The sequence below is a fragment of the Stegodyphus dumicola genome, chromosome 5, assembly GCF_044657685.1.
Source record: "Stegodyphus dumicola isolate Sdum_Otavi_A_Nest chromosome 5, ASM4465768v1".
In the NCBI taxonomy this organism is placed as follows: domain Eukaryota; kingdom Metazoa; phylum Arthropoda; class Arachnida; order Araneae; family Eresidae; genus Stegodyphus; species Stegodyphus dumicola.
The window spans coordinates 191,560,037-191,585,974 of record NC_140772.1 but is presented as its reverse complement, the minus strand read 5'-3'; the positions used below and the strand labels follow the sequence as shown (position 1 = coordinate 191,585,974).

The following is a 25,938-nucleotide window of genomic DNA, read 5'->3' as shown; positions in this document are numbered from 1 at the left end:
TTCATGCTGCACATGGGAGAAAATTACGAAAATGCTTTTGTAGGCAGCCTATTTGTCAGGAGTAAAACCCAGATCGAACTACAGTGTTCAATTGGTAATCTACTTGGCCCCTGGAGGTTTCGTGCCAGTAAGCATAAGTAATACCAAGTTGTAACTTACCGAGAGCAAGTTATAATTTATTGAGCTCTCAAATGACTCACTGAACAGTGGCACTCTGAAAATTAAAAAAAAAAAAGTACTTGACGTAATTTGATAATAACATTGACGATTTTGGCAGCCCAGCCGTATAGTGCTTAATGACTCTGACTGCTGTATCAATGGACCCGAGCTCGAATTCTGGAGAAGGCATGGTTGTAACTGTCCGTCCCTTCATAGGAGCCAACGAATAGTCATAAGTGGCCACTTATTAGGTCCATTCATAACTGAATGGCCATCACTTCCAGTTTTTGCAGTGGCACAAGGCTAATGGCTATTAAATAAAACGCCGGCCAATAAAAAGAGAAAAATTCACAACTTTGAAAATAAATATTAATCTTATAACAAGAAATATTTTTAAAATTACATTCTTCAATAATATGTTATAAATAAGTAGTCTAAGTAAAAAAAAATATATATGTTAACTAATAAACAAATGTTTTAATTATCAGATTTTTAACTTATTTAGTGGAAATCTAAATTTCTAACTTTTACTAATCTAAATTTATAACCTTTTTTTTTTCTCTCCCTGAGAAATATTTTATTCCATTTACAAAAGTATGAATTATCTGTGTGTTTGCCCGAATTAAAGACCAAATGTAAGCAAGGCCTTCCCCCCCCCTTTAAGCCAACATTCAACTTTGAAAGGAGTTACAAGAGCAGATATAGGTCATACTCTTAAAACATTCTTTATGATATATTTAACTGATAAATTAAATATGCTGATACATCTGAAGGTAAGTAATTAAATGGTAAGGTACCATATTTAGATGCAAAGCTAAGTAAATATGTTTTATCATGAAAATTAAGAAGTAAGTTTTTTAATACATTTTTTTTTCAATGTTTAGACTGTACATAAGATAGGTATAGTTTTCATGAAGGTATTTTAAGGAAGGGGATAAAATCGCTTAAATTCTCAGTATCAGTCTAGTAATTATGAATGACAAATCTATTCAGCTGTGAAATCACATTATACGGAGAAGGGCGGCGACTCTGCATGCTGTTCAGTACTGTTATTGCAACAAAAATAAATCAAGAGAAAATTTAGGTAAGGAATAAAATGTTATTCTAACTTTAGTTGCAGAATTCCGTTCTAAGAACAAACTAAGTATAAAAACGTAGTGCTTGTTAAAGGTATGCAAGATTTCGAAATAAAATTTAAAATACTAGAGACACCCATTTTGAAAACGAAATCTCTTCTCGGGTAAGGAAGACTGTTCAGTACACATGAGTATGCACATACACACACGCAATGTTGGAAAAAAAGGGAAAGAAAAAAGTAAATTTCTTTTTTAAAATAGTCTTCCATATAAGCTGAAGGGGGGGGAAACTAAAGGGCTAAAAAATAATAAAATCGAGATAGCTGAGGCACAATTTTTTTCTCTTCCTATCTCGAAGGAAGCAATCTGCATTTTAAGAATTCGAAGGAGAAGGGGAGTATTTTCTATTAAATAATTTTTTTCCTATTCCTGGGAATTCCCGGAAAATACTTTTTTCCCAAAGATGGGAAAGAAGGGGTGGAGATGTGAAATTCAAAAGTCGATCGAGGTTTTGCATGGGAAGGGATCAAGAACGGAGAAAATATTCTATTCTAGAGAGTAAGATGAAAATACTATTATCGATTATAGGTTGACGGAGTGCTGATGTTATCGATTTCGGAAAACGATCATAGAACGCATTCCACACGCTGACAATAAAGACTTTAAGGGGAAAAGAAAGATACCATCTCTACCGAAGAAACAGAATTTCAGGAAAAGATCCTTTTAAAATTTCCCGAAACAATTATTACACTTCTTGCGAAAGCAAGCTAGCGGAAGGTAAAATTTTTAAGCGGTAAGTTTTACTTTTAGGAATAAGAATTCTAAATACGTATTCCATTAGTTTCAGTAGTTAGTAAAAACAAAGTTTATGTGAGAAAATATTGTTTTAAGATTATGAGATTTTATTTATTTATTTACGTTTTAAATTTTTATTTTATTTACTTATCTCTTTACTGTTATTTATTGCATAGATTTCATACCATTTATCTGAAATATAGAAATTCTACGAAGAATTTATTTTTTTCATTTATAAACTTATATATACATCTATAAGTTTAAAAAAATCTTTGTCTAAAATATCTTGAAATGTGTGAAAATATCTCGAACACTTTTTATTCATTTTAAGCCCTTGAAAGACAAAGTTGAAGTTATTCGTAACTGAACCTAAGAAGATACGTGAAGTCCACAAAAAAATCTTGATATTTTTGCCTGTCTAACGGGCTGCCGAAAAAAAAAAAAAGTCGATACATATTTATTCATTAATTCATTCATTAAACACTACATTCTTTTCAAAATAGCGATAAAATCATATTTAAAAGTTTTATTTGTTATTATTCTTTTTATTAATCTGACACTAGCTAAAGTACATTATTATTTGCATTTGTGCAATAGTTTTTGACATTCTTTATTGTGATTTTGTGGTATTTAAACAAATTAAGATGGAGTTGTTTTAAAATCGCTTTCTTAGCCTCATTGTTATATGGAAACGGAAGGGAAAATCTCCTGCAACTCAAAAATTTAAAACTGGCATAAATATTTCCATACTTAGCGTCAACAGCTAAAAGGTGGTGTATGATGATTCTTCACCACCAGGAGCCCACCAGCGGCCGAGCGGTAAAAACGCTGAACACTGGTAGTTCGGTCCGAGGTTCTAATCCCGCGAACGGGCTGGCTGCATGGGTTTTTTCGTGGTTTTCCCCATGTGCAACGTGTATAGGAGCCAGTTTCCCTTAGAAAGTCCTCCACGAAGGCATCCCTCCCGTTAGGCAGATAGTCCTAGTGTGCTTTGCCATAATTAAATACACTAACACCTTCGCCACCAGGATTTGGTGATTGGGTCCCCTAATTCCCAGTCGCCCTTTAAAAGGAGGAGTATATAAGGTATTTTCTCCCTCCTTTCTGCATGTCTTCGTGGTGTAACGGTAGTACACTCGGCGCGAATTCGAGAGGTCCAGGTTCGAGTACCGGCTAGGGCATTGGTCATTTTTCACGTCTCCTGCTTAAAATAACATAATTTCTCTACAACTATAGAATTTATTGAAAGTATGAGGATTAATGGTAATAGTACAAAACATGTAATGAACAGAAATTGACTATGAAGGCGTCTGACAAAGAACAAGTTAAAATACGAAATTTAAATCCGTTCTTTTAAGCCCAGCAGTTTGTTTAAATCTTCAACGTCTAGTTACGGTTTCATACATTATTATCAAGGTAACGAATACTAAAGAATGTCATTTTAATAAGAATGTATACATTATTCTCAAAAACTCTGAAGATAATACATGACTCTGAAGACAATCCAATTAAAATACTCTGAAGACAATCCAATTAAAATACAGCATCTCAATGCTGAATTTAAACAGATCAGTGAAAGTTGCATTGATTGCGAAAGGACGTCCTGAATTTATGTTGTGGGCAGCAAACGTTTTCATGCGATAAAAATTCTCTGTATATTATTCTAAAAGAGTAGAAGCAGTTCTCGTTTCACGAGGAAACCCTTTATCTAATATGCGTATTAATTTATAAACTCTTCATCGAAATCAAATGTTTGCCTCGGTAAATAGAATGACAGCCCCCTTTCCTTTCAGCTGGAAAGGAATGGACAGAAAGAAGAGTGTTAATAAAAATTATGCCTTCCCTTTCTGTGGACGGATAGCTCCCTCACAGTAATGAGCACTCCTACTTCGAGAAATCAGATGCGTCCACTTGGCACTTCTTTGACATCGATCACTGAGATTTCCAGAATGAAGAATGGGCAACATTCTTTTCTTATATCTCATCGCCATTTCTGTTCATATACTGACTACTCTATGTCAGTGTGAATGGCAATTCAAAGACTAGTCACGGTAAAGGGTTTTAAATGGTATTAGTTTTGCTTCTAAAAATCAAATCTCCCAATTATAAACGCAATATTTAATCAATTATGTTTTTACGGCGATTTATAATTTTTCTGCAAATACTATCTAAAATATTTTTTGTCTTTAAACCACACAAGTTTTAATACTTACTAACTCAGAAACGTTAATTCTAAATTTTCTCGCATTGTTTATTCGAAAAAGGAATTTTTAAAATCAAGGTATAACACTAATGTTACGCTAATTATTGCTTTAAATTTTAATTTGGTTCTTTATTCGAATTGATTAAGAGGATGAATAATTCCAAATAAGAAATTTTTCTATTAATTTTTATTTAATATTCGATTCTTATCTCGAAACAAAACAAGCATTATACTGTATCCTCATAAACAAACAAGTTTTAGGTAATCTGCTTTTAGCTAAGATCTGGAGAACCATGTAAATTATAGAAAGTTCTGAATGGATTCTGCATTACCTTCAATATAAGCAAGCACAGAATAATATTACATTATATAAAGTCTGAATGCTCTAATATTTTACTCTTGCTCAAAAACGTTTCTTAGAAAGTTAATTGGTGTCAATAATAAAAAACTACTTACTAAAGAAACTATATATCTGAAGGTATGAAAGTTTAAACCAGAATTTCTCAAACGTTTTTTGCTCCATGCACTCTTTTCAGCATCGCTAGACGATTCCTCCCCTCCCATTTCAGAACTGGGAAAATCATCTATTTCAGTTTATATAATTTTTAAATATTTTTAAATTTTTAAATAAATTAAACAAGAAAAAGTTGTAGAGACATTAGGACTTTTTGGAAGCAGGAAAGATGACAAATGAGCAGTCACCTTCGCCGGGAATAGAACCAAATCCTCTGGAATACCGGCCCAGCCTGCAGAACCAATACACCACGAAGGCACGCTAGGAAGGCGGGAGAAATACCTTATATACATCCCCTTTTAAAGGGCGACTGGGGTTTTTAAGGGGCCCAATCGCCAAATCCTGGGTGAGGAGAATCATCATCCAACACCCTTTTAGCTCAGTCGCCACTGTAGAAATATTAGGATTTTTTGGAAGCAGGCAAGAGGAAAAATTAGCAACCGCCTTCGCCGGGAATCGAACCATGGACCAGGTGGGAGGTGGGAGAAGTACCTTATAAAGTATAGAAAAGTTAATAAATACCGAAACTTGAATGAAAGTAGTTTTTCTTACTTTCGTAAAATGAAACTCGGTATTTAACAGGTAAATAAAAGGCTGACAGTATTTCCCCCTGAAACTATGAAATTCCCTCCCAGGGAAATTCCCGATTGTTGAGAACCCCTGATTTAAACTCGAAAGAATTTAAACGGTGATATTTGGAAACAAAGTTTGAAAAGAATAACACAACTGCTATATGAAAATTCTAATTACCTTTTCCCTCTCAATAATAATAAGCCCGCCAGTGGCCGTTTTCCCCATGTGTCCCATGTAACGTCTATACTAGCGAGTTTTCCTTAAATTCCCCACGAAGTCGTCCCTCCTCTTAGGCAGATAGACCTAGCCTACTTTGCTGTAATAAACTAAACCAAAACCAATAAAAAGAAAAAAAAAAAAAAGCCTCAGAATTACTGTAAATTGGCTCAGTTCTTATACGTTATTATTTATTTGTACACATACTTTATTAAAAAAAAATACTAGCCAAAATTCCTTTTAATAACATTTTTAAGCGATAAATTTCATTAAACCCTTTTAAAAAGTGCAAACCACAATTTTATGTTAAAGCTATATTTATTTCTAAAAATAATAGATATTATATAAATTCGAATTCTATCCTAGGACATGACTAGTCTCCTTTTAATTTAATTCAACATTAGAATCTAATTAATTCTGCTTTACTGTGAGTTTCTGTGGTAGGTGAAATTTTAGCAAGATTCTTCCTTAAATAATCTTTTCTATGATCAATAGATAATGGATAACATGTTATTAGAAATTCTTCCTTTCACTAAATGTTATTTTCTTAGTTATTATTCTGTAGCTTATTTAGCATGCTAATTGATTAAATGCCACATATTCCCTAAATAGATTTGACAGATTCACCTGCATATAACAAACATTTCATTGGAGGTGTATTGTTTCTCGAAGCAAATCTGAAACAGCACTTACAGCTACAGGCTGAAGCATCCCGTGCATCCATTTAAGTATATTAAGTATCGTCGGGCCTCGCCAACAACTGCTAAGCTCCCGCCTCACTTGGAGTCCGAAGGGAGAACACCACAATCTGAGGGTCTCCCAGCCCTCTTCTCCTACCAACAACCTCTCGAGAGGACTTCAGCCCGCAGTGTATGTTGAGTGCTCATTTGCTGTACAGACACTGCACGTTTACAAGCATCCATGCACTCCTCGGGACTCGAAACCTGACCTTTCTGTATTACAGTCAGCGTCACTAAACACTACACTGGTTGGGTGATCAACAACAGGTACAGGTAGGAGCTAGGCCAGCACCTCCTAGTACCTCAGTAGTACCGCAGGTAATTGAGGTATTGCTGAACTTAGCTAACTTTTAAACTTTCCACCACAATTTTGAGGTAGAACACCCTGGGGGTCAGAGGATATCCCGCCCCTCCCTTTTTACCATCAACCCCTTGAGAGGATTTTCTGAGATCACCGATTTCTGGTATTATTAGTGTATACAAATCATACTGAGAAAAGATTGTCCTTGAAAAGTTCAACAACTGATGCTTCCAAAAGTCTAAATGTATGAGCAAATGTCCTTTCTAAGGCGGAAGGGGTGATCAACAACAAGAAATTTTACCTCTTTTATATAGGCATTTAATTTATAATGTTTTAGTACGAGTCCTTTTCCACTTTTTTACTGGTGAACCAGTGGCTAAGAGGATACGATCTTTGAGCATTGGTAGTCCAAACTGATTTAAAATCTCAGCAAAAAGACTGCCGCATGAGCGCTTTCATGCTTTCCCCTCTTTTATAATTGTGAATACAAACCTTTTTTTTTTTTTTCTTTTTTTTTTTGTTGTTGTTAGAAAGTCCTTCACGAAGGCTTTGTTTCCTTTTGTGGAGGGAGCCTTCATAGAGGCGCTTTAGGCAGATAAGTTTACCGTACTTAGCCATAAGCAAATAATCCAAACCAACCCAATAAGTATTTTATTTGAGATCTTTTATTTTTGGCCCTGTCTCTGGTCTCCAATAAGTATTTTGAGTAGTTTTAATTAAATGACAAAATTTGTCAAGCATCTAATTTAGGTGTGCAATCATCCCTTCACTTTTATATTATTTCAGCAGCAGGAAGTCAAATTTTATGATGCATGCTACATTTAATTTCAGATAATAAAATATTCTTTTATACTGTGAGTGCAACAAATTTGTTTTAATTACTATAACCAAATTCTATTTTAATAATTTTTTCCCCTCATTTGAATTTGCCTGATTGTTACTTCAGTGTATTAGATATATTAAGAAGGTTAGAATTTGCCTAAGACTCTGCGGTCTGTAAGCGATCATAATCTGTTAGCAGCTGACATACTGACTTGCTGACAGATCAGCGTCTGTTTAGTCGGTTCATTATTTACCTATTGTAATAAAGTAAGCAAGGGTTGTTTGCCTCGGAAAGAGTGCTTGTTTAGAGGATTTTCCAAGGTACACTGGCCCGCACTAGTATTCACGTCACACAAAATCTTGAAAACACATGCATTTAATCCATTCGCTGGGAACCGAACCCATACGAACTGTCAGTGTTTAGTGGTCTTATCCAATATGGCATTGTTGCACAGTATCTGGTAATAGCTTGATGTTAAGCGTAACCTTGTTCCAGACCGAATGTTAATAAACTAAGTTTCGAAGGACGCAAATCAACTGCAACATTGTAAATGTTAAAAAATGAATGAACTCAAGATACACTTTTAATGGCTATTTAATTAGTAGAATTTCCCTCAGGTCTTACAGAATGTACCAACCCAACTGGCGCAGGAAACATAAACCCGCGTTGTCTCCTGCGAGCACAATGGTGAACGGCAGTGAAGCGCTCTCTGCAGTCCCTTTAAAGCGCGTGTACGTTGCAGCACGTGGCTTCGGTCATGTGACGGGTGGTCGGTCTGATTGAAGGTCTGTTCGCTATTTAGGATACTTGGCACCTGTAGTAATAGGGAAATTTCCCACTTACCAAAAGTAAAAGAGTGGGAAGGACGAATAGGGTACTTGCTTTTCAGATTTTCCACTAGTTTTTTTTTTTTTTTTTTTTTTTTTTTTTTTTTTTTTTTGAGCAAGCATATAGCGATTTAGATTAAAACAGTCTCAGTTTTTGATTATGTATATTAAGAAGAGTATACTAGTACATGAAGTACAGTAGAACTATATTTATTTGTCCTGGCAGTCTTCAATTTATCCCGCAGTGCTTTTAACGAATAAAATAAACACGGCTAAAAAAAAGTAAACATATTTTTAAAACATAAGTTTAAAAAAATTCTTTAATCTCTTAATAATACATTAACTCTGGCATCCACAACCATAACAACTTCCTTTTAAATGCTGCATTAACTATGTAAAATAATTATACTTTTTAATTAAACAGGAAACCCTGTAGAGACATTAGGATTTTTTCGGAGGACGGAGAGATGAAAAATTAGCAATCGCCTTCGCCGGGAATCAAACCACGGACCTCTGGAATATCGGCCCAGTGTGCAGAACCACTACACCACGAAGGCACGCTAAGAAAGCGGGAGAAATACCTTATAACTCTTTCTTCAAAAAATAAAAAGGTCACGCTTATTCATGCAGTGAGCATAAAAAAAGAATTGTCAAAAATAATTGACCGCAGTTACATACCCTACTGCACTACTGAATTGAATGAACAATTCTTTGATGGAACTTTTTCATTGCCAGCAAAAGCTCAATTAAACAGTAACTGTATTTCTTAATTCAGTAAAGGCAGAAGTTATATATATCTCCATACTTCTTAAGCCAATTAATTAATTACGTATACAATTTTAAAGCTAATTTAAATAATGCATTTTATTATTAACAGCCTTTTTGTTAGTTCGGCTATCATTTTCGTTAAAATTCGTATTTACTTTAAAATGCTTTGATTGTAAGAACAAAAACTGCAGTTTTTCAAAAGATGGGATTAATTTATTTTTTGTATAAGAGCACATTTAAAAAAAACATCTTAACTTTTTCTCAAATAATACAATGCATTAGAAGAACGTCCTTACTCTTATCTGCTAGCCCAAAGATTACTTCATTGCTACCAGGTCGATTTCTCAGCGAAAACCACCATCGGGGAAATGTGTACTATCGGATGTGATCTATTCTTACAAAAGCTCTTAAGAGACGAGGGTGGCTGAAATAGCCAGCGGTCAAGCATTGATTCCAATATGTATTTCTCCCCTCCCTGATCTTTACTGGTTCTATATCCCAGAGGTCAAGAGGCCAACAACCATCGGAGGAGCTTTACCTTCGAACTCACTCTCTGTGTCTGACTCTCTAGTCATGATAAATGAAAAATGAGGACTTGTTGAAAAGATCGCCATGGGAAGGGGACAAATGTTTTTGTGTCCATTTTGTATGAAAGAACTAAAAACAAAAACAAAAAAATATAAGCTTACTTAGGAAAAAAAAAGATTACTGGAAGGTACTCGATTCAGAAATTAAAAGTGTGATGGATTTTCTAGAAATAAAACTAAATGCTAAACCTTATGAATAAGTCACCATATCAACACTTAATCGCTTGGAATAAAAAGGCAAATTCTTGCTATATTTACTTAAATATTTCTTTTTACTGGTAGGTAAATGGCCAACGTCCAGTAGTTAAGATTTCACGAAAAGCCACTTTATTTTGACAAACTTATAAAGCAAAGAATTCAAGAAAATACTTTCACAACCAGTTCTTTTTTTCAAACATATAGTTACTTTTTATTTTGATGCATATACGTATATGCTAATGTATCATTAAAATATTATCATAGCACTTATTTTAATGTGCATATGAGTCTTTTTCAATAAGGAACTAATTAAAAGGCAATAGTGGAAGGACACTACCTTTTTCTGTCATGGAATTCATGATTTCGATTTGACTGCGTAAAAAATGTTCTATTTAATTATCCTGGCCTTTTTTGGATTACAATCCATACTTCTGATTTTAATTTATGCGTAGACTTATTTATTCTTTAAATGGGAAATATTTTGATTGTGAAGAATTACTCTTATTTAATGTTAGATAAATTTGTTTGCATAATCATAAACAAATAATGCTAAAGATGCATTTATTTTAATCACAACTTCCTTATTTTATAATATTTAACTTTTTATATTATTAAATTATAACTTTATTCAAATACAATTATTGTCAGGTAATACGTTTAAAGACTTATTACGAAAAAAAATAAATATCGGATAATAGCGAACACTATAAAAAAAGTATATTCGTATAATATATTAATGGTTAACTTTATTTTCTAAATTATGCAAGTAAAACATAACCAGGTTTAAACAAATATTCATGAAGTACAATTCTACATAATATAGTGCATTATATAGTGTAATACCAAATAAATTAATACCAAATATATTGTATATTAGAGTATGCTATCTCTCGTACCTATATGGAAAACAAGTGATTCAATATAACTTTATTCTATATAACTTTATTCGCGAAATAAGCATTAGGGAAATGAATAAATGCAGTTCTTATACTATGCAGAATAATATACTCTTTCTAAAGATGATAGAAATAAGAATGATTCACATTTCTGGCACTAGCAGAAGGTAGTTTCCAAATACTTGTAGTATCACTACTATGTTTTGGGGTTCTTATCCTGGTAAATCTATATATATAAAGAAGAAAGTTTGTGTGTTTGTCCTCTAATAACTCAGTACTACTATAGCTATCGTCGACAAACTTTCTACGATACTTTTCTGGGTCCTCGAAAGGTCGACGTCCACTTTTTTCCCCAAAACGAATAGCTAATATCAGAGATATTAATTAAAAACTCCGAAAAACGATAATTTCCGCCCTCATTTTTTCGAATGGCAACAGTCTCGCAAACTCGAGATGAACATCTGTTTTATTTCGAAAGTTGTTGCCGCTGCTCGCTTTCAAATCCTAGAGTTTGTTAATAAAAAATTTCTAGGTTTTACGATGAAATAAAAACAGCATTGCCAACCACTATATACATTATTCTCGATTCCAAAAATTCGTGGGAAGCCATTTCGGCGATTTCCATCTTCGTACGACTTTAATCAGCCGAAATATTAATTAAAAAACTCTGAAAGCGCTCATTTTCACACTCATTTTTCCCAGTGGCAACAGTGTCGCGCGTTGGAGGTAGAAAGGCTTTCTTTTGAAAAGTGTTGCTACTGTTCGCTTTTAAATCGTAGAGTTTGTTAATCAAAAATTTGTTACAAAATCTATACATATAAAGAAGAACGTCTGTTTGCGTGCTTGTTTGTTTGTTCGCATTATTAATTTCTGATCGATTATGATAATTTTTTGCCACATTTAATCTACTTAAATTGAATATAGTTTAAATATTGGATGGAACTTGAGCCTTTAGCACTATTTGATTAGAAAAACGAAAATCATTGAAAACTGCATGCCATTGTTGCTGATATAAATGCGAGAGATTTAGCTTATTTTTCTATGGAAATTTTTTATGTGGGTTCCGTATCGCATCAGACTGAAAAATGTATGACCATGAAGCGTATTTTTTGCATCGTTATTAGAAAAGGATTACAGAGGTGTCGTTATCTGTGTTATTAGATGCATTACTCTCAATCTAACTTGGCATCGGGTACTTCCGCTAGCACTAATATAAAGATCAGAAGAGATGCGTTAACACCATACTAATCCGAATAAGGTGAATATAAGAAGCAAGAATGAAAGCAAATTGAAAGGAAAAAATAAGAGTAGGGAAACAAATGAAATGCTCTCTATCCATTGATAACTGAAATTTCCACTATGATGTTGCGTGGCTCCAACTTGTCAGCAACAGTAGTAGTGACTGCTATGAACTGTAAAGTACACAAACTCGTAAGAAGGGTTTAAATCCCTTTTTATTCCACTTTAGAAAAATCACAGTTGCGTTCACTTGACGCTCACAAACTACGCCGACCCGGCGGTATAACAAAATAGAAAAGTACAACCAAAAATAAATGACAGGATGAATAAATAACGAAATTACTATCTACGAGGCTCTATAATCGTAACTAACTTAACCGCGTTCTAAAATACAGCTGAGATTCAGCAAACTTACTGATTAAGAAGTTGAAAGATTCAACGAACTGCCGAAATAGGCACACAGGCCGAAACGCGCGGTTCTTAAAATTTCTACCTAGCAACCCTCACGCTCGCGATTCAAGAAGAGCACTTACAATCTCGTTTCCCTTCTATTTAAACTCAATTTACTTCTGCTAAAATTTGAATACACTGCGCGTTCTACTACGATTTACATACTCTGGCATTGGCAATTCTAGGGGAAAGTAAAGGCTTGACAGGAAAGATAGCTTAAACATAAAATAAATGTTAGTTAAAATAAATATAAACCCTACACCACCAACATACTTATATCCAGTAAACTGTTGTTTGAAATCAGGACCGAAGTGTTCTCGAATCCTAAGAATACATGCTAACGTTTCGTTTTGATAATTTTTAGCCTCGTATTGGTGATGATCATTTTCATTCTCCGTATTTAATTATATAAACTCAAAATGAGCGTGCATATGCGAAGGAAAATAGCAGTAGGCGAGTTTGATTTTCTGTGGTTGAGCTATATTAAGGATAGTTGTCATTTTTCAACTGCATCGCAATAAATTGTTACATATTTCCCATTTAATTTTAAGCTACATTTGCAATTCAGTTATAGTTATAAGTATTATGAAGATGTTATTTAAAAATAAGGAAAACAAAAGTAACTCTTTCTTTTTGATGTATTTTACTGAATTTTTATTGTTTAATTGTTTATGAAAAAGCACGCAAGATTTAACCGAGGCAAAGAGAGATGCCTTCCTAAAGAATGTTCAATGGAAAACTGTTCCTATTCTGGGTACACATGGAGAAAACCACGCAAAGTCTGTTTGCTATGGATCGAATCCGAATGAAACTATTAGTATTGAGTAGCATTATCCATGCGTTCATCTACTCAGTCACTGAAGGGCACAGAATTTTTAGTATTTTAATATCAATTTTAAAATTTTAAAGATGAATTTCCATATAAAAATTGCTAAAAAACACTAATTCGCAAAATATGTTAAAGAAAGGAAAACTTTTAAAACTATCGTTGAATCTGAAAACTTAATCACTCATATAGCCAATAAACAGGTAAACAGATAAAAGTGCATGGGCCACCAGAAATTTCACTACGGAATCGAACAGGTATTGCCCCAATACACAAACCAGTTAGAGTATGAAAAACTTGAATTGACTAAAATTGACTGAAAAACTTGAATTGACTGAAATTGACTTGAATTGACTGAAAAACGCATATGCGTTTTCTAAGCAATACTGGATTTAAACATAAGAGGATAATAATATAAAATCAGGTAAAGTTACATAAATAATACAAACTGTTTAGTATACTCATTAAAATATTGGATTACGTAAATACAGTAGTGTTGATATTTTGGAGATCGTTGCACTGGAAATTTTGCATTTTTATGTTATATGATTATACTTGTTACAGGTAAGACTGTACTAAGCTCAGACTTTTCAGTCCAATGTTCAAAGCTCATAAGTAAAGTTCATGGTCTCAGCTCAGTAAGTTAGGTGTTTGGAAGCATTACTGAAATTTTCAATGTTGCTAGGAATCAATTATTGGGGTACTTTCGATAGATAAGCAGACTGAAAGTATTTTCAAAGGAATGATAATAATTGTCAAGCACCTTACATATTTGCAAAATAGATGTATAAATGAAATTTTCAAAAGGGGAGACAATTTTTAAGTGTTAGCAAATATTATTTAGAAAATATGGTCATTTTGTTTTTAGACCATCCACTGTGCACTAAATGCTTAGACAAAATATTTTATTTCTTAAATAATAGTTTTTATGGTACTTGCGTAATTATCCTATCGGTCACTGGCAGAAATTTCGGCAAAGGTTACCAATCGCTAAGCCTTCCTACGGAATACTAGATGAATGATCATCCATAATTGTCGCGAAATCACGTTACTTGGCAGGTCGACGGATGATACGTAAGTACTATTTTATTTATTGGAAAAAGAAAACTCTGAAGAGAAAATAGTTTCTACACAAGTTAATTATTATTAGTAGTAAGCATTAAATGTATAAATTACTGGTAAATGAAGACGTACTTCAAACGCCTGGAACTTAAGTTGCCGCTTTTAATCGATAGAACACTAGCAATATTACAAAGATAAGCAAATTCAACTGCAATTCACACCCGATTGATGATTTATTAAAAATCATTTCAACAAATAAACCGGCTTTGGTCATTTTATAGTTCTTTCTAAAAGATTTTAATTTTTCCATACCAGATCCCAAATACATCCAAAACAAACATCTGTAATTACAATTTCAGATTGCCTCCAAACTCCTGATAAGACTCCCGTAAAGAAACAGAAGCCACAGTCTTCAAACATCAGCTCCAGATCAATCTCTTCCTATTAATCAATTCATTTGCGTTACGGAATTTCGCATTTTCCCCCTAAAAATTTTAATTAGCCTTTCAGACTTTTGGAGGGTCCTCTCATTGGGGCGTAATTTTTGCATGAACGCTCCACTGGAGTCGGAATGCCCCTGCACAGAAACGCGATTGTTAGTAGATGTAATATTTGCTTTAATTTCGAATCCTCGCATCGTCCCACGGATTAATTTTCAATAATCTTGGAGAAGAGGCGGCCGGATTTTCTAATTAAAAACGGATGCGTAAAAGAAGGGAGAGGGCGGGAAACGGGGAAGGGAAAAAGTTAAAAAAAGAGGGAAAATAAGCGAGTCGAGATGCTAAAAATTAAATAAGGAAAAGTAAATTGTAAGAGGTGCGTAGTTCTCTGAGAAATAGAAGGAGGGAGGGAACATTATAGTAATAAACAAAATTGTCATCATGTTGGAATGTCATAATAAGTGTTCTTTGAAATGAGAAAGGAGAAATTATCTACAGATGAGAGCTTAGGACTAAACTGATATAAGTCTATCTTCGGTTGAAAGTTGGATTGCAAAGAGCTGAGTTTAACATCTTGTTGCTGCAACTTTCTCTCAGAGCAAAATTTATAAAATATTGCTTAGGCGTATTGTTCTTTCGATGATGTTTTTATTTCAAACATTTAAATATCGTTGGCTCTACATCAAAACCATAAATCTATGTTTTTTGTTCTTTTTATTTAAATGAATTTTCTAGATTGTTTCCTATGATTTACCCCAAACCAAAATCGAAAGATGAGTGTTCTGTATGTTATTAGTCATAATTAGATTTTGCTCAAAGGTCAGTGCGTGACGAAATTTAATTTTTACACAATCCTGACGATATGGTAAATGCATTGCTTACATCTACATGTAAGTTAAAATATTATGTGATGAAAACAAATTTTAAATATGATTAAATCATAAGCTTTGATTAATTAAAGTACTTACGTATTATCTCGTCGAGCATGAAACTGTCTTCTAGAGTAATTACTTTGCTTAGCAGGTAAAAACACAGACTTTACGAAGTCTTGAAGTAAAATATATATGACATAAAATGTATCTATTAATATAAAACAAGAAAATTTGAAAAAAAAAAAAAAAAAAAAGAGAGACTCGTTTTTCATTCTAATCGGCTCCAAATTCTCATAATTTATATCCATTAAGATAATATGTTTATAAACAAATCAAATGTTGTAAGCAACAAACTCTGTGATAACATGTTTAGAGAAGATGAAGTGTTTGCATGCCTTATACTTTTCCATTTTTTATGTATCTGTAGTACTTAACGTAAGCTATTGGTAATAGTAATAATACCTCGGCGCTTTTTCTTCATTAATCAAACTACATTTTGAGTTGTTTCATCACTTATTTTGCTTCATTCAGTTCTGATCATTCCAGTAATTTATCCTAATAGTGTGATGTCTTAGAATTTTTTGGTACATCATGTGCCGTATATCTTCGGAATATTTACATTAAAAGAGTGGTAAGCATAAACTAGTTACTTTTGACATTATATCAGGCCCACCAATGGTTCAGTAATTAAAACCGCTGAATACCCCGGTTGGAAGACAGGCAAAACGGATGGCGACTTTCTTCATATGTAACATGTATACTAGTGAGTTGTCCTCAGGATGACCGCAACAAAGGCATCCCTCCCCTTAAGTAGAAAGCCTCGAGTGCCTAACCAAATCTGAAATTATATCGCTCTTGGGCTACAGTACTAGCATGACTCGAAAAGTGCGAGCTATGATTTATGAAATTACAACAGTTCCCAACATTGTAAAATCGTCTTCTCCAAGGCAGCAACATTGGCATATACTTTAGTGCAGTATTAATAAATGTCAGTTTTGTCTGTATTGTATTCTTCGGTTTCTTGAGTGCATTAGCTGCAACTCACTGATGCTCTTCAGTGTCAGAGTACTGATATTTCTTAGTTTGCGTCTGGCGAGGGCACTACGAATTCTGCTTATCAACAGTTACCCTTCTTGAGCTGATGAGTGAAATCAAGCCATACATGTTCTATCGTATTATGTTTCTTTAATTAGAATCGCAGTCATTGGATTACTTCTTCTATAAGATTTCTTTTAAAGAAATAGATTTTAAAACTGTCAATCTGAAAGCCTCCAGACGCAGGAAAAGTTTGCAATCTTTCGAGAAATCAATGTTAAGAAAAGCGTATAACAAACATCTTGCAATATTAAAGAACAAACTTGATGATCTATGAAGTTTAACTCCTGGCTGTTACCAAGCTGTTGTTCAAACTCTTTACCGATCTGCTATTCAGAATTTTGAAGCAAACTAAAATCTTAAGTAATATACGTTCTGAAATTTAAATATATATAAGGTATTTTGGGGAAATCGTTCATTTGGTTTAATCCTAGTATCCGGTGCACATTGGATTTGGCTACTTTTGGCGACTTTCTGATGAGCAGTGAAAACGGGACATATACGATGAGTAGTTAACGGGTCATTCGAAGAAAATATATAGTTAAACATAGTATATACTATGTATATATAGTATATACTATGCATACACACATAGTGTATAGTATATATATATAGACGTTCTTTGGATCATTTTTGGTGTTGGCGATAATTTTCAAAGTCGCGCCAAGGCTGCACCGTAAACTAGGATTTTACCGTTCATTTAGTTTGTTAATAATAGTTTTATTAATGATGTAGAACTGATACACTGAGAATATCATTTTGTAATTTTGTAGTACACATCAAAATGTAGTAAAACTATTAATAAAACTGAATTGTTTGTCTCTAAATAAGTTTTCCATAATCATGAGTCATGAGCTTCTAGTATAGGTCAATATAATCTTAAAAAAATGGCAATAAAAACATAGTCTAATCAAATTTATTATTAAATATTGTTAGTTCTGTAACATTTTACAGTTATTATTCTAACAGAACTTCCGTGAAGCCTTTTACAAGTGCTTACTTCCTAATCCTTCAGTTAAACGTGATTCTTGCATTTCAAAGCCAAGCAAAGCTTAAAACGTGTTTATCTGTAACATCCATTTTTCTCGTTTTGCCAATATTGCAGCCCATGAGCGATATATCAACTATTCTTAGGTAATACGAGCAGTATGTTCAAAATCATCATGGGGAAATGACAACAGTATTTCAGTTCCCACCTTTTGGACACTATATTATAAATTATACAGAAAAATGTAAGCATACTGTCTTTGTATTTCTTTTAACAAAGTTATCAATTCCAGAATATGATATGCATCCCGACAGTACAATGCAACTTCCATATAATTATAATTAAAAATATATTTTGATTTCAACTCCGTATGGAAAGGAAATTGCTTTATGATCATATGAGCCGAAAAAAAGTTTAAATTTCTTCCCATCGATAAATCTTACATTCTACAAGATTTGACTATTTGTCAAAAGGAAATACATTGGATTTAACTCTACTGACTTCGTTACTTTCAAATGCCATTTTTAAAAGTCGAAACGCATTCTATTTTTTCCCTTCGTGATACATTTTATTGTCACAATGAGATGAAATAATCATTCTCACAGAAACCGGCATAAATATGGCCTGAAATTTCATTGCCATGATAATTTGAAACAAATGGGTACAAAAAGTTTTTGCATATAAATTTTTGTTTTGTATCTTAAAGAAATAGGTAGAGTAGTCAGCTTAAAAAAATACCGTTTCTTGATATTTGCGCGATCGTCTTGTAAGGATACAACTGAGAGAATCATTTTGCATAAACACTGCCACTGCCACCAAAGGTATAAATCACTCATCACCGTCCATTGTAAATAAATGATCTTTAGTCACTTTTAAGGTTATCTGATTAATTTGTCGTAAGAGCCTATTTTCTTTTTTCAAAGTAAAAACTGTAGCTCTCACAATTCAAGGTAGAATTTGGCGACTGCTATTAAGTAGGTCTTCATCAATATAGTTGGTCTTTAAGAACGTATGATTTATAGATAATACACGACTGTCATAATTTATGCAACTTTTAATGTTATATGACTATGATGTCTGAATTTTTGATTGACCACAATCAGTAAAAATTCAGCACCTTCTACGGTCAGTCATATGATAATATTAACAGTATTCAAATATTTTCTGCATTCTCCTCATCTGAACTTCTAAATTTTCTCTTCAGTTACTTGGATTGTGTAATATGACAGTCGTAACAGAGAGAAATCTTAAATATTTACTTATTTCGGTGTTTTTCGAATATCCCAGCTTATATTTCCTTGGCCGTAATTTTTGGCCGCCAAGAATTATTTTGATAGCAGAAATCTCCAAGGATATTTTGGCAATTCTTATCTAACGCTGCGCTGAATATCTTTTTTAATAATCTATAAATATTATTGAGGTAGTGGTCATGTTGTTTGTAATTACCCCTATTAAAAATTTTTGCGTTTCTATTTTCAGCTATTAAAAAATAAATAAATAAAAAAGAACACCACTGGCTCGTTCCGCGACGAATGTCGCTGCCAATCCATTGCTCAAGTAATCCACTGCTATCCAGCTTCGTTCTTCTGTTTTGCACGCAATGTGAATAGCAAAGATGTTGGTTTTATATGCATTTTTTTTCTCGTACTTTTGTACACAATGCTAAGCATGTGAAGTAATTCTAGAAGAAGCGTGTAAAGTAAATTCGAGTTCTCTAAGCAACATTGTTATTTGTTTTCATCTTCTCGTGTTTAGTTTTGAAGTTCTGTCTTGGCGAGAAGCAATGCCACCAAGAAAAAGGTAAGCTGGGTTATTGGTTATTTGAATATGACAAAGCACACATACGCGCTCTTCTTAAGGAGATGGGTGCCTCTGTGGAGAACTTCAAGAAAAACTGTTTCGTATCCACGTTACATACGATAAAACCAAGAAAATAAACCATGCAGCCATATCATTCGTCAGGATTATGCCCGAGTACGAACTACCAGTATTCAGCAATTTCTAAACTAAACGTAAGCTAGGATAATTGATAAGTACTCCTATATATATATATATATACAGGGCATAACAGAAAAACGTTATGGGCAAATTAATTTTCGCACCTTTATTTTCAGTAATAATCTTTTAAAATATAATTTAAAAAATTCACACATTAAATAAACATAACTTACCAAAATGCAATCTATATATGAAAGCCATTATGTAAATAAATTTAGATTTTTAGCATTTTATAGCATGTTCTTACAGCAAAATTACGATTTTGTATTTCTTACCAGAATTTTGAAAGACAGAATGCTGTAGTCTGAACATATTATCACACCGTTATACTGTTGCTATTACTGTCTAAATATACATATTTTATTTATTTTCTTATATACTTTAGTTTAAAATCAGCGAACATTTTACAAAAGCACAAACGAGTAGGAATCCACCAACAAAGCAGTGTAGAGAGCTTTGTTATTAATGCCACTTTTCCTCTGAGCCGATTACGATTATGATTCAATGCTTGAATTCTAGGAGGGGAAAATATAAATAATTAAAAGAAGGAGAGAAAAAAGGAAGGAAGAGAAACTACTACAGTCGCTCGGAAAAGAAGATGTATTAATTACATAAATTAATATGCGCAAAGAAAATATCTCAAGAGGCCAGTTTAATTTTTTCCTTTGCTGAATATCTTGAAAAGAAACGTAGTATCACGACTAGAACGAAATTTTGCTTTCTTAATTTCATCTTTTTAGGTTGTTTTTTGCTATTAATAATTCCATTTCATTTTAATCTTTCCAGCGAGATGTCTTTTTAATACACACAGCTTTGTTGGGGTGTTAAGAAAAACTTCTTCCTTTTTTTTCGTTGAATGCTTTACCAGAAAGCGTTTATTCTGAAGCATTTATTTGAAATACTTTCCTTACGTTATAATCACATGCTACTAAATCGAGTTAAAAAAGAATGAATTGCCAAAAAAAAAAAAAAAAAAAAAAAAGGGAAATTTTTAAAAGAAACACGTTATATTAAATTCGCATAAACGTATGAACGAATTTAAATCTGAATAATTTTTATTTTATTAAAAATTTATCGTGTAACATTCTTTTACAAAATTATTTCGATGCTAATGAAAGTTAGAAAATTTAGTTTTCTTTGTAAAATAAATAAACGTGGAAAAAGTCTATGCATAGAATTCCATTTCGGTTATGAATCATTACTCAGTTTTAAATAAAATTCAAAATATATACTAAAAAAGTACATAAAGTTCGAGGTCATTGGTCAAAAAGAATCCTGATTATCCTATCTAAGGAAAAGGTATAGTGAAGTTGTAGGGTTTATATTTATTTTAACTAACATTTATTTTAAGTTTAAACTATCTTTCCTGTCAAGCCTTACTTTCCCCTGGAACTGCCAATGCCAGAATATGTAAATTTGAGTAGAACGCGCAAGGATTCAAATTATCAGCGAAAGTATTCTGATTTAAATAGAAGGAAACAAGTTCGGTGTGAGAGATTCTCTTACTTAGCGAGCGCGGAGGTAGTTAGCGAGAATTGAAGAACCCCGCGTTGCGGCCTATGTGCTTGGCGGGAAGTAGTGGTCATCGTTCCAGTGAGCTTCAAGTCTGCTGAATTAGCAGCGGTATTGTAAAACACGGTGAGTTAGTTATTTTAGAGAGCCTCGTAGTTAGAATCTTGTCTTTATTTTCTTTTCAGGTTATTATTTTTATTTGACTGCCAAGTTGGCACCGTCTGTAAGCGTCAAGAGAACGCAATTGTAATTTATTACGTTGAATAAAAAGGGACTTAAACCCTTCACAAGCTTCTATCTTTTATACAAGTTTTCACAGTCACCTCTTGGTTACGTGCAAGTTGGAGGCGCGCAACGTTATAAAGTAATTATTAGTAAACCTTTGGAACGGGTAACTTCAACAAGTAAAAATTTGAAGGTGAACCTAAAACTAAAATGAAAGTTCATCAAAGCAGCAGTGAAAAATCCATTGAAATTTTGTTAATTTATTATTTTATTTCGTTATTTCTGTGGTTTATATATATATATATTATTGAATTAATTTACTTTACAAATGCATTTAAATATTTAAAAGAATTATTAATGCAAATTGCATAAATAATTAAAAATTTAAGTAAAAACTATTTTTATAACTATAAAATGTGATCACAGTTCTTTTTGAATTTAGAAATGCATAAAAGTGAGAAATTATTTTCAGAAATGAAAAGCAAAAATAGGTATCGTTTGTAATTTAAAACTCATATTCCAAGTTTAAGTGAAAAAGTTAATAATAATCATTTGTAAGATCATAAAATAAATTAAGAACTTTAAATGGAAGAAAAGTGAAACATGAAATTTAAAATTAGATTAAAAACTTTTGATGCCTTAATAATAAATGTTTCAATAAAACTCTATTGATTTCGACCGCAATCTTGTACCGGCCCATCTTCTTCAGAAGCTATCTTCTTCAGCAATTTTTTTTTTTTACTCCCGGAGATACCTGTATCTAATCGTCTTCAAAATTTGTTCAAAATTCGCACCGAACAAATTAGATCTTTATGCTTAATTTTAAATAAAGACTTATCAAAATTATACATGATTCATTTAGTTGCATTTCACAATGTTCAGATTGAACATATGTAATTTATGTTTTAAATAAACAGTCTTTTGTTAAAGCATTATTTTTTCTTTAAGAACTTGTTATCCTTTAAGATGTTAGTGTTCTTTGGAAGCCATCCACGAATGCAGCCTTCCTCTTAGGCAGATAGCTCTATCGGGCCTTGTCGCTATGAAATAAACAAACTTTATTAAACAAGCCTACCCCAAACTCGTTTTAAATGCATGATTTTTATGGTCTGTACCTTTAATTTATGTGCATTAATCCTTAAATAACAGCTCGTCGTAACTGTTTAGCTTAATACTGTTTCAAGCATTAGCTGAAATTTGAATACGAGTACGAGATTAGAGTGTTGTTAATTATTACTTTTACAATTTTATGTTTTACGTTTTAGTCTTATATTTTTTGCTTTTATTTATTCCTTTATTCATTTATTTATCTACCTTATTTTAATAATTTATTTGACGAAATTGACAAAATCTTTAGTTAAGTGTTAGATGAAATTAAGTGCCCATTAAGTGTTAAATGGTGAAATATTCAGGTTCTAAATCAGATTTTTTAAAAATATTCTTCATTTCTGTACTATTCTGTACTATACATTTCTGCGAATTTTGATTTATGTATTTGGAAGGTAAATGATGATCATAAATTCATCAAATGGCAAGATTTCTGAGAATGGGTAATTTGGGATATCTTGTAGAAAATGAACGTTATGGTAACGTAACGTAAATAAAGTAACGTAAATAGGATGCAAACAATGAAGAAGTTAGCCTACAAGCATTTCTATCATCAAATTTTCTCATTAGATTCAAAATAAACAACAAAAATGTAAAACGCTTTTATTATTTATTTATTTATTTATTTATTTATAAATTGAGATCATCTCCTTTTAACTCAAAAAATAGAAAGAATTTGAAATTATTAATCCGCGATTAGAAGATGATACAAATAAATTGTATCTTTTAGTCAATCGAATGAAGAAATTTATAACAAGCTGTTAGGTACTAAATAATTGCAGCTTAAATAAGTTTTATTTGTAATTACGAAAAGCAATTAACATAATATAATATTGGAAGTATTTTATTATCCTAACACAAATATACTGTTTTAATGTCCTAAATGTCTGCAAATATATTTCCCAATATTAATAACTTCTAACAGAGAAAGGAAAATAAGGGATATGGATTAAAAAAATAATGTTCAGGTCATGAAATCAATTAATTAAAATCACTGACCTGGATCTTGAACGGCGATGAGAGGTATGGGACTGTAAACACTGCGTCTGGAATCTATAGGGGATTACATGCACAATGTCAGCCTTCCTGCTAACTCATTCAAAACACATTATTATATATACAAATATTACAACACAATTAATTGCTTAAAATTATTATTTCTATTTATTAAGTATTAGATACATGATTTTTTTTTGCTATAAATAATTTCCTGTTATAATTGAGTATTAATTTTAATCGAAAAATTTGTATATGCATAAATAACAGCATATTTCTAATTGAAAAATTAAAAATAAAGCTGTTTTATAGTTAAATTATCAAAAAGAAAACTGTTTACGTTCTCACTGTGATTTTTTATTTTATTTTAAAAAAAGAAGATTAAGTTATCTTTACACGTGTTACATATTCAGTTTTTCAACACAATTTCAGTTTTCTTTGAGAAAAATAAAGTGCTTAATTTATTTAACTATATTTTATTTAACAAATATTGCATTAAAAATACAAATCAACTTATTCTTCTTTTCTCTGCTTTAACAAATAATCCTTAAATCTTTTTTAAAACAAATCTCATGCGGACCCCATATGGCTTCTTGTACGGCTTATTAAATTATACACATTTTTTACTGCGCTTCTTTTAATTTATTTCCTCCAATTATTCTAACTTAATGAACCAATCCCTCAAGGCAAGTCGGAAATGACATCAAAAATTGGAAATTTTGAAATAACGTATCCCGGTCAATTTTTGTCATTGGAAGTAAAACTTCTTGTACTTTACTTTTTCACAACGAATATAAAATTTTCCCAAATATAAGTATAGGAACTAGTTAGATTTCGTTATTTACCTAAAATTAATCTTTTTAAAAAAACTTACATTGCCAAAACATGAATACTTAATCATTTAAAGCACTTCTGTGATTAGAAGTGTATGACTATGACCAACAACTGCGAAAATAAAAACCGAAGAATAAGAAGCATGCATGCCGCATGAGGGGGTTGCTGATTGCAATAAAAAAGGAAAGTACAGAACTAGATGTTCTAATAGTCCCATATACAAAATTTCAAAGTTCTACGGCTAACCGTTTTAGTTTATTTCTTTTTTTTTATTTATTATTTATTTATTTAGTTATTTATTTTATTTTATTTATTTTTTGAGTAATGCAAGAATCATACGTACATATTTACATACAGATGTTAAGAAAAAATCCATTTTTAATCCATTTTACAATCCGTTTTGAACTAAAAGAGTCCTTTATTCTCCCCGTATATACATATATCCCACAAAAAATGGCCAAAATGGATATTTCCATTGAAATCTGATAACCGAAAATTTTCGAGATTACAGTATTTCCTTTACTTTATACAAAGACGTAAAAAGGGAAGATTATCTAAATTTCTATCTTATTAGATCAAAATTTGTTCAAAATGTAGCTGAAAATAATTAGAACCTAAAACCTGTATTAATAGGAAATTGAACCATAACAATATTGTTATCCAAAAAACAAAGTGCAAGAAAAACTTTATAAAATGTCTTTGACGGTTTAAATTTTTTAATTTATATAATTTATTTTACTTTATCTATTTAAGTATTATCTTAAAAATTTGCCTTATAAATTGAAAATAAAATTTCTTCTGATGCCCATTTCGTGTTCTGTATTTTTTGATATGAATTTTTTAGTGCTTGCCTAATATCAAATTAATTTTTTACCTAAAATTAATCCTATAATTAAATTGTTAGTTTACATATCTGTAAAAAGTGTAATATTGCTTTGAAAAATATTTTTTAAACATATAGGAACTATTTCAAATTGTATTGTCATAGCATTTTATCATCACTACTAAATTCTATTTTTAATGCAGACCATAGAGGATATAGAGAAATAATCTGCAGATTTTTTAATCGAAACGCATATTAGTATATATTATAAAGTGTTAAAAAGATGTTTTTTATTAATTATACTATTGGCATAAACGTTAATAAAACACGCTGCAAAATATTATTAAGATGAATGAAAAGCCTGACTGAGAAACACTTTTTATTTCGTCAGGTAGGAAATTTTCCTTTTTCAAAATTGTGAAAACAATATTGTTGATTTCTGACGTTAAATTATTAGAACAAAGTGTTGCATGACGTGAGCGTGAAAAGTCTGTTTCAAACTGCAGTTTGAGGGTAAAATTCTAAAATGCATAAGCTTACTAATTTGTTGTTAAAAGGGAAATGTACAGGATTTTTTTCAAATAAGACTGGTAAGAGATTTCTCTTTTTCGAGAGGCATATTCACGAAAAAAAGTATATTTTAAGATAAATGTAAGGAAATAAAATTAATCGGTGTCATTATGCAGTTTATGTACCGGTACCTGACGTTCTAATTTTAGGATTGCTACCGCACGACCTCAGGACATCTTATTACTCATGCGTTTTGTTACTCCAAATGTTGCCACTGCACGAGAC

The 25,938-nt window shown here is 32.0% G+C and overlaps 1 protein-coding gene across 4 annotated transcripts in view; it reads right to left on the bottom strand.

The window, feature by feature from the left end:
- The window catches only part of LOC118189713 (paired box protein Pax-6-like), a 259,790-nt gene that overhangs the window by 142,252 nt on the left and 91,600 nt on the right, over positions 1-25,938 (bottom strand). For 2 of the 4 annotated variants that reach the window (XM_085817499.1, XM_085817500.1), the window contains exon 3: positions 23,490-23,543. The exons of 1 other annotated variant lie outside the window; for it this stretch is intronic. In XM_085817499.1, coding sequence (XP_085673625.1) covers positions 23,490-23,543 — 54 coding nt within the window. Of the gene's footprint in view, positions 1-19,921; positions 20,060-23,489; positions 23,544-25,938 lie in introns of those variants that run through there. One more of the 4 variants, XM_085817502.1, reaches the window with a different exon arrangement.